Source organism: Hyla sarda, unplaced genomic scaffold (genome assembly GCF_029499605.1).
Source record: "Hyla sarda isolate aHylSar1 unplaced genomic scaffold, aHylSar1.hap1 scaffold_741, whole genome shotgun sequence".
Classification (NCBI taxonomy): domain Eukaryota; kingdom Metazoa; phylum Chordata; class Amphibia; order Anura; family Hylidae; genus Hyla; species Hyla sarda.
This window is the reverse complement of record NW_026610764.1, coordinates 154778-164777: the sequence shown is the minus strand read 5'-3', so window position 1 is coordinate 164777 and position 10000 is coordinate 154778. Positions and strand designations below refer to the sequence as shown.

Below are 10000 nucleotides of genomic sequence, written 5' to 3'. Positions count from 1 at the left end.
CTTGGGTGGGGGTCTCACCCCGGCATTCAGGCATGGGGCTCCAGGTGCCGTTGGCTCTGCAGGTGGCGTTCTCGTGCCCGATCAGGGCGTAGTTGTTCTGGCAGCTGTATCGCACCACGTCCTGGTAGAAGGAGACGTTCCCCTCCCGGGGCTCATAGGACTCCAGACGCCCCAAATATGGGATCTCAGGAGGAGGGCAGGTCACCCCTAAAGGGGCAACAACAGGAACATGTCAGCAAACTGCAGGGCAGAGACTACACCCATCCTCCTGACCTGCTACCCCACAGAGCCCCCCCCCCCCCTTTATGTCCACCACAGGGTCCCCCTCCCCTTCATCTACCCCACAGACCCCTCCATTTCATGTACCCCACAGACCCCTCCATCATCTACCCCACAGACCCCTCCATCATCTACCCCACAGACCCCTCCATCATCTACCCCACAGAGCCCCCCCCCCCTTTATGTCCACCACAGGGTCCCCCTCCCCTTCATCTACCCCACAGACCCCTCCATTTCATGTACCCCACAGACCCCTCCATCATCTACCCCACAGACCCCTCCATCATCTACCCCACAGACCCCTCCATCATCTACCCCACAGAGCCCCCCCCCCCCCTTTATGTCCACCACAGGGTCCCCCTCCCCTTCATCTACCCCACAGACCCCTCCATTTCATGTACCCCACAGACCCCTCCATCATCTACCCCACAGACCCCTCCATCATCTACCCCACAGACCCCTCCATCATCTACCCCACAGAGCCCCCCCCCCCTTTATGTCCACCACAGGGTCCCCCTCCCCTTCATCTACCCCACAGACCCCTCCATTTCATCTACCCCACAGACCCCTCCATCATCTACCCCACAGACCCCTCCATCATCTACCCCACAGAGACTCCCCCCCTTCATCTACCCCACAGACCCCTCCATCATCTACCCCACAGAGACTCCCCCCCTTCATCTACCCCACAGAGCCCCCCCCCCTTTATGTCCACCACAGGGTCCCCCTCCCCTTCATCTACCCCAAATAACCCCCTCCATTTCATCTACCCCACAGACCCCTCCATCATCTACCCCACAGAGCCCCCCCCCCCCTTTATGTCCACCACAGGGTCCCCCTCCCCTTCATCTACCCCACAGACCCCTCCATTTCATGTACCCCACAGACCCCTCCATCATCTACCCCACAGACCCCTCCATCATCTACCCCACAGACCCCTCCATCATCTACCCCACAGAGCCCCCCCCCCCTTTATGTCCACCACAGGGTCCCCCTCCCCTTCATCTACCCCACAGACCCCTCCATTTCATCTACCCCACAGACCCCTCCATCATCTACCCCACAGACCCCTCCATCATCTACCCCACAGAGACTCCCCCCCTTCATCTACCCCACAGACCCCTCCATCATCTACCCCACAGAGACTCCCCCCCTTCATCTACCCCACAGAGCCCCCCCCCCCTTTATGTCCACCACAGGGTCCCCCTCCCCTTCATCTACCCCAAATAACCCCCTCCATTTCATCTACCCCACAGACCCCTCCATCATCTACCCCACAGAGACTCCCCCCCTTCATCTACCCCACAGAGCCTACCCCCCCTTTATGTCCACCACAGGGTCCACCTCCCCTTCACCTACCCCAAATAACCCCCTCCATTTAATCTACCCTACTGACCCCTCCATCATCTACCCCACAGACCCCTCCATCATCTATCCCACAGACCCCTCCATCATCTACCCCACAGACCCCTCCATCATCTACCCCACAGACCCCTCCATCATCTACCCCACAGACCCCTCCATCATCTACCCCACAGACCCCCTCCATCATCTACCCCACAGACCCCTCCATCATCTACCCCACAGACCCCTCCATCATCTACCCCACAGACCCCTCCATCATCTACCCCACAGACCCCTCCATCATCTACCCCACAGACCCCTCCATCATCTACCCCACAGACCCCCTCCATCATCTACCCCACAGACCCCTCCATCATCTACCCCACAGACCCCTCCATCATCTACCCCACAGACCCCTCCATCATCTATCCCACAGACCCCTCCATCATCTATCCCACAGACCCCTCCATCATCTACCCCACAGACCCCTCCATCATCTACCCCACAGACCCCTCCATCATCTACCCCACAGACCCCCTCCATCATCTACCCCACAGACCCCTCCATCATCTACCCCACAGACCCCTCCATCATCTACCCCACAGACCCCTCCATCATCTACCCCACAGACCCCTCCATCATCTATCCCACAGACCCCTCCATCATCTATCCCACAGACCCCTCCATCATCTACCCCACAGACCCCTCCATCATCTACCCCACAGACCCCTCCATCATCTACCCCACAGACCCCCTCCATCATCTACCCCACAGACCCCTCCATCATCTACCCCACAGACCCCTCCATCATCTACCCCACAGACCCCTCCATCATCTACCCCACAGACCCCTCCATCATCTACCCCACAGACCCCTCCATCATCTACCCCACAGACCCCCTCCATCATCTACCCCACAGACCCCCTCCATCATCTACCCCACAGACCCCTCCATCATCTACCCCACAGACCCCTCCATCATCTACCCCACAGACCCCTCCATCATCTACCCCACAGACCCCTCCATCATCTACCCCAAGACCCCTCCATCATCTATCCCACAGACCCCTCCATCATCTACCCCACAGACCCCTCCATCATCTACCCCACAGACCCCACCATCATCTACCCCACAGACCCCCTATATCATCTACCCCACAGACCCCTCCATCATCTACCCCACAGACCCCTCCATCATCTACCCCACAGACCCCTCCATCATCTACCCCACAGACCCCTCCATCATCTACCCCACAGACCCCTCCATCATCTACCCCACAGACCCCTCCATCATCTACCCCACAGACCCCTCCATCATCTACCCCACAGACCCCTCCATCATCTACCCCACAGACCCCTCCATCATCTACCCCACAGACCCCTCCATCATCTACCCCACAGACCCCTCCATCATCTATCCCACAGACCCCTCCATCATCTACCCCACAGACCCCCTCCATCATCTACCCCACAGACCCCTCCATCATCTACCCCACAGACCCCTCCATCATCTACCCCACAGACCCCTCCATCATCTATCCCACAGACCCCTCCATCATCTATCCCACAGACCCCTCCATCATCTACCCCACAGACCCCTCCATCATCTACCCCACAGACCCCTCCATCATCTACCCCACAGACCCCCTCCATCATCTACCCCACAGACCCCTCCATCATCTACCCCACAGACCCCTCCATCATCTACCCCACAGACCCCTCCATCATCTACCCCACAGACCCCTCCATCATCTACCCCACAGACCCCTCCATCATCTACCCCACAGACCCCCTCCATCATCTACCCCACAGACCCCCTCCATCATCTACCCCACAGACCCCTCCATCATCTACCCCACAGACCCCTCCATCATCTACCCCACAGACCCCTCCATCATCTACCCCACAGACCCCTCCATCATCTACCCCAAGACCCCTCCATCATCTATCCCACAGACCCCTCCATCATCTACCCCACAGACCCCTCCATCATCTACCCCACAGACCCCACCATCATCTACCCCACAGACCCCCTATATCATCTACCCCACAGACCCCTCCATCATCTACCCCACAGACCCCTCCATCATCTACCCCACAGACCCCTCCATCATCTACCCCACAGACCCCTCCATCATCTACCCCACAGACCCCTCCATCATCTACCCCACAGACCCCTCCATCATCTACCCCACAGACCCCTCCATCATCTACCCCACAGACCCCTCCATCATCTACCCCACAGACCCCCCCCCCTTGCCCATTCCTTTGAACGTACTCTCACACACTGGGTAGGGGGTGCTCCAGGCTCCGCTCTGTAAACATTCGCTTTCATTGGCGCCATGTAATCTATATCTGGAAGAGGAGACAACAATCAGTAAACAATTGTATGGACACAGGATGTTACAAAGTATCAGAGATAAACAACTCTCCCCCCCCCCTTCTTTGTCACATGACCCCCCTTCTTACCCCTCTGGGGCAGCAGTGCTCATTGTGGTCTCTTACATAATGTACAGTAATGGCAGACACAGACCGCTTCCTCACTTATCTGTAATCTCATTTACCGCCAGTAATGTCTTTTGGGAATGGATCTGCTATGAGCGGGGCCCTATGCACTGATCCTGGGGGCCCCATAGGTTGTAGCATGCGGGATCACGTATGTGCATCCTGTTGTTAAAGGCAGCATAACCCAAGACAAAAGATGGGGGTGCTCAATACTGAGAGGGCCACTGGAGCTAAGAGGGGCTGAGTGTGCTACCTACCTGGGGTCCAATGGTTACTCCCCTCTCCAGGCTCCAGCAGTGTCAATGGTGTACACAGCTACTGGTTCTTTGTGTGCACTGATCATAGAGATGACTGCAGGGAGGGGACAGAGAGAACTGTGCAGCTGTAACTGTATGACCACACAGTTCTCTCTGTGATTATAGAGATGAGTGCAGGGAGGGGACAGAGAGGATTGTGCAGCTGTAACTGTATGACCACACAGTTCTCTCTGTGATCATAGAGATGAGTGCAGGGAGGGGGTAGAGAGGACTGTGCAGCTGTAACTGTATGACCACACAGTTCTCTCTGTGATCATAGAGATGAGTGCAGGGAAGGGATAGAGAGAACTGTGCAGCTGTAACTGTATGACCACACAGTTCTCTCTGTGATCATAGAGATGAGGCAGGGAGGGGACAGAGAGGATTGTGCAGCTGTAACTGTATGACCACACAGTTCTCTCTATGATCATAGAGATAAGTGCAGGGAAGGGATAGAGAGAACTGTGCATATGTAACTATAGGACCATACAGTTCTCTCTATGATCATAGAGATGAGTCCAGGGAGGGGACAGAGAGGATTATGCAGCTGTAACTGTATGACCACACACTTCTCTCTGTGATCATAGAGATGAGTGCAGGGAGGGGGTAGAGAGGACTGTGCAGCTGTAACTGTATGACCATACAGCTCTCTATGATCATAGAGATGAGTGCAGGGAGGGGATAGAGAGGACTGTGCAGCTGTAACTGTATGACCACACAGTTCTCTCTATGATTATAGAGATGAGTGCAGGGAGGGGATAGAGAGGACTGTGCAGCTGTAACTATATGACCACACAGTTCTCTCTATGATTATAGAGATGAGTGCAGGGAGGGGAAAGAGAGGACTGTGCAGCTGTAACTATATGACCACACAGTTCTCTCTATGATTACAGAGATGAGTGCAGGGAGGGGATAGAGAGGACTGTGCAGCTGTAACTATATGACCACACAGTTCTCTCTATGATTATAGAGATGAGTGCAGGGAGGGGATAGAGAGGACTGTGCAGCTGTTACTGTATGACCACACAGTTCTCTCCATGATTATAGAGATGAGTGCAGGGAGGGGATAGAGAGGACTGTGCAGCTGTAACTGTATGACCACACAGTTCTCTCTATGATTATAGAGATGAGTGCAGGGAGGGGATAGAGAAGACTGTGCAGCTGTAACTGTATGACCACACAGTTCTCTCTTTGATCATAGAGATGAGTGCAGGGAGGGGATAGAGAAGACTGTGCAGCTGTAACTGTATGACCACACAGTTCTCTCTATGATTATAGAGATGAGTGCAGGGAGGGGAAAGAGAGGACTGTGCAGCTGTAACTATATGACCACACAGTTCTCTCTATGATTATAGAGATGAGTGCAGGGAGGGGATAGAGAGGACTGTGCAGCTGTAACTGTATGACCTCACAGTTCTCTCTATGATTACAGAGATGAATGCAGGGAGGGGATAGAGAGGACTGTGCAGCTGTAACTATATGACCACACAGTTCTCTCTATGATTATAGAGATGAGTGCAGGGAGGGGATAGAGGGGACTGTGCAGCTGTAACTATATGACCACACAGTTCTCTCTATGATTATAGAGATGAGTGCAGGGAGGGGATAGAGAGGACTGTGCAGCTGTAACTGTATGACCACACAGTTCTCTCTATGATTATAGAGATGAGTGCAGGGAGGGGATAGAGAGGACTGTGCAGCTGTAACTGTATGACCTCACAGTTCTCTCTATGATTACAGAGATGAGTGCAGGGAGGGGATAGAGAGGACTGTGCAGCTGTAACTATATGACCACACAGTTCTCTCTATGATTATAGAGATGAGTGCAGGGAGGGGATAGAGAGGACTGTGCAGCTGTATCTGTATGACCACACAGTTCTCTCTATGATTATAGAGATGAGTGCAGGGAGGGGATAGAGAGGACTGTGCAGCTGTAACTGAATGACCACACAGTTCTCTCTATGATCATAGAGATGAGTGCAGGGAGGGGGTAGAGAGGACTGTGCAGCTGTAACTGTATGACCACACAGTTCTCTCTATGATCATAGAGATGAGTGCAGGGAGGGGATAGAGAGGACTGTGCAGCTGTAACTGTATGACCACACAGTTCTCTCCATGATTATAGAGATGAGTGCAGGGAGGGGATAGAGAGGACTGTGCAGCTGTAACTGTATGACCACACAGTTCTCTCTATGATTATAGAGATGAGTGCAGGGAGGGGATAGAGAAGACTGTGCAGCTGTAACTGTATGACCACACAGTTCTCTCTTTGATCATAGAGATGAGTGCAGGGAGGGGATAGAGAAGACTGTGCAGCTGTAACTGTATGACCACACAGTTCTCTCTATGGTTATAGAGATTAGTGCAGGGAGGGGATAGAGAGGACTGTGCAGTTGTAATTGTATAATCCTAGAGTAAACAGCAGACCCCCACCATGCATTGGTGTAGAAGGCGTGTTCTCACCCTTCATGACATGAGAAGTGGATGACGCTCTGATATGTGATGTCCGTGTAGTGCACCCTACCGTGGTCCAGGATGCTGGGTTTTGGGCATTGTCGTCCTGTATGAACAGAATAAGAGCCAAGGAACATTTATGTTAATAAGGGGGAGGAGTCAGATGAAGTACCTATTCTGTAGGTAAATGAGGGGAGGGGTTCTGTATGTAAATGATGGAGAGAATTATCTATATGTAAATAAGGGGAGGGGCTCTGTATGTAAATTAAGAGTGTTTGTACTCACGCTTGCACTTTAAGGTGGCGTGCTCCCAGTTTCCCAGGATCAGGCACACGGCCTTGTCAGTCCCAGAATCCTTCATATATCCCGGGGTGCAGGTGTAGGTGACCACGTCCTGAGGGGTATACACCACCCTCCCGGGCCGGAACACTGCGTTCTCTACATCACGGGGACGGGCGCACACTGCGGGGAGAGAAGGGGCATCACACAAGGGGGGATTAGATACAGGGGCTCAGCTGACAGTATCACACATGAAAGGATTAGATACAGCAGTCTGTCTCCGGATCCAAATGAACCTTTTATCTGGTTCTCTCCTCACACCTTGGTCATGTGACCACACTGCTCTTTATTGTTTGCAGTCATATCTGTGTCCTATGCATGTACATATTACCTGGGGTGTATAAGATGGTCTGATATAACAGGAGGGGAGGATATAAGGATATATACATATAATATGGGGTGTATAGGATGTCTGATATAACAGGAGGGGAGGATATAAGGATATATACATATAATATGGGGTGTACAGGATGTCTGATATAACAGGAGGGGAGGATATAAGGATATATACATATAATATGGGGTGTATAGGATGTCTGATATAACAGGAGGGGAGGATATAAGGATATATACATATAATATGGGGTGTATAGGATGGTGTGATATAACAGGAGGGGAGGATATATACATATAATATGGGGTGTATAGGATGATGTGATATAACATGAGGGGAGGATATAAGGATATATACATATAAAATGGGGTGTATAAGATGGTCTGATATAACAGGAGGGGAGGATATAAGGATATATACATATAATATGGGGTGTATAGGATGTCTGATATAACAGGAGGGGAGGATATAAGGATATATACATATAATATGGGGTGTATAGGATGTCTGATATAACAGGAGGGGAGGATATATACATATAATATGGGGTGTATAGGATGGTGTGATATAACAGGAGGGGAGGATATATACATATAATATGGGGTGTATAGAATGATGTGATATAACAGGAGGGGAGGATATAAGGATATATACATATAATATGGGGTGTATAGGATGTCTGATATAACAGGAGGGGAGGATATAAGGATATATACATATAATATGGGGTGTATAGGATGATGTGATATAACAGGAGGGGAGGATATAAGGATATATACATATAATATGGGGTGTATAGGATGTCTGATATAACAGGAGGGGAGGATATAAGGATATATACATATAATATGGGGTGTATAGGATGTCTGATATAACAGGAGGGGAGGATATATACATATAATATGGGGTGTATAGGATGGTGTGATATAACAGGAGGGGAGGATATATACATATAATATGGGGTGTATAGAATGATGTGATATAACAGGAGGGGAGGATATAAGGATATATACATATAATATGGGGTGTATAGGATGTCTGATATAACAGGAGGGGAAGATATAAGGATATATACATATAATATGGGGTGTATAGGATGATGTGATATAACAGGAGGGGAGGATATAAGGATATATACATATAATATGGGGTGTATAGGATGTCTGATATAACAGGAGGGGAGGATATAAGGATATATACATATAATATGGGGTGTATAGGATGTCTGATATAACAGGAGGGGAGGATATAAGGATATATACATATAATATGGGGTGTATAGGATGTCTGATATAACAGGAGGGGAGGATATAAGGATATATACATATAATATGGGGTGTATAGGATGTCTGATATAACAGGAGGGGAGGATATAAGGATATATACATATAATATGGGGTGTATAGGATGTCTGATATAACAGGAGGGGAGGATATATACATATAATATGGGGTGTATAGGATGGTGTGATATAACAGGAGGGGAGGATATATACATATAATATGGGGTGTATAGAATGATGTGATATAACAGGAGGGGAGGATATAAGGATATATACATATAATATGGGGTGTATAGGATGTCTGATATAACAGGAGGGGAGGATATAAGGATATATACATATAATATGGGGTGTATAGGATGATGTGATATAACAGGAGGGGAGGATATAAGGATATATACATATAATATGGGGTGTATAGGATGTCTGATATAACAGGAGGGGAGGATATAAGGATATATACATATAATATGGGGTGTATAGGATGTCTGATATAACAGGAGGGGAGGATATATACATATAATATGGGGTGTATAGGATGTCTGATATAACAGGAGGGGAGGATATAAGGATATATACATATAATATGGGGTGTATAGGATGGTGTGATATAACAGGAGGGGAGGATATATACATATAATATGGGGTGTATAGGATGTCTGATATAACAGGAGGGGAGGATATATACATATAATATGGGGTGTATAGGATGGTCTGATATAACAGGAGGGGAGGATATATACATATAATATGGGGTGTATAGGATGGTCTGATATAACAGGAGGGGAGGATATATACATATAATATGGGGTGTATAGGATGTCTGATATAACAGGAGGGGAGGATATAAGGATATATACATATAATATGGGGTGTACAGGATGTCTGATATAACAGGAGGGGAGGATATAAGGATATATACATATAATATGGGGTGTATAGGATGGTGTGATATAACAGGAGGGGAGGATATATACATATAATATGGGGTGTATAGGATGTCTGATATAACAGGAGGGGAGGATATAAGGATATATACATATAATATGGGGTGTATAGGATGTCTGATATAACAGGAGGGGAGGATATAAGGATATATACATATAATATAGGGTGTATAGGATGGTGTGATATAACAGGAGGGGAGGATATAAGGATATATACATAT

The 10000-nt window shown here is 49.2% G+C and overlaps 1 protein-coding gene across 1 annotated transcript in view; it reads right to left on the bottom strand.

The window, feature by feature from the left end:
* The window catches only part of LOC130345064 (beta-2-glycoprotein 1-like), a 14861-nt gene that overhangs the window by 1324 nt on the left and 3537 nt on the right, over window positions 1-10000 (bottom strand). Inside the window, exons 2-5 of the mRNA XM_056554476.1 lie at window positions 7163-7339; window positions 6887-6983; window positions 3901-3977; window positions 19-207 (exon numbers count right to left, since the gene is read on the bottom strand). Of these exons, the coding sequence (XP_056410451.1) occupies window positions 19-207; window positions 3901-3977; window positions 6887-6983; window positions 7163-7339 (540 nt within the window). The remainder of the gene's footprint in view (window positions 1-18; window positions 208-3900; window positions 3978-6886; window positions 6984-7162; window positions 7340-10000) is intronic.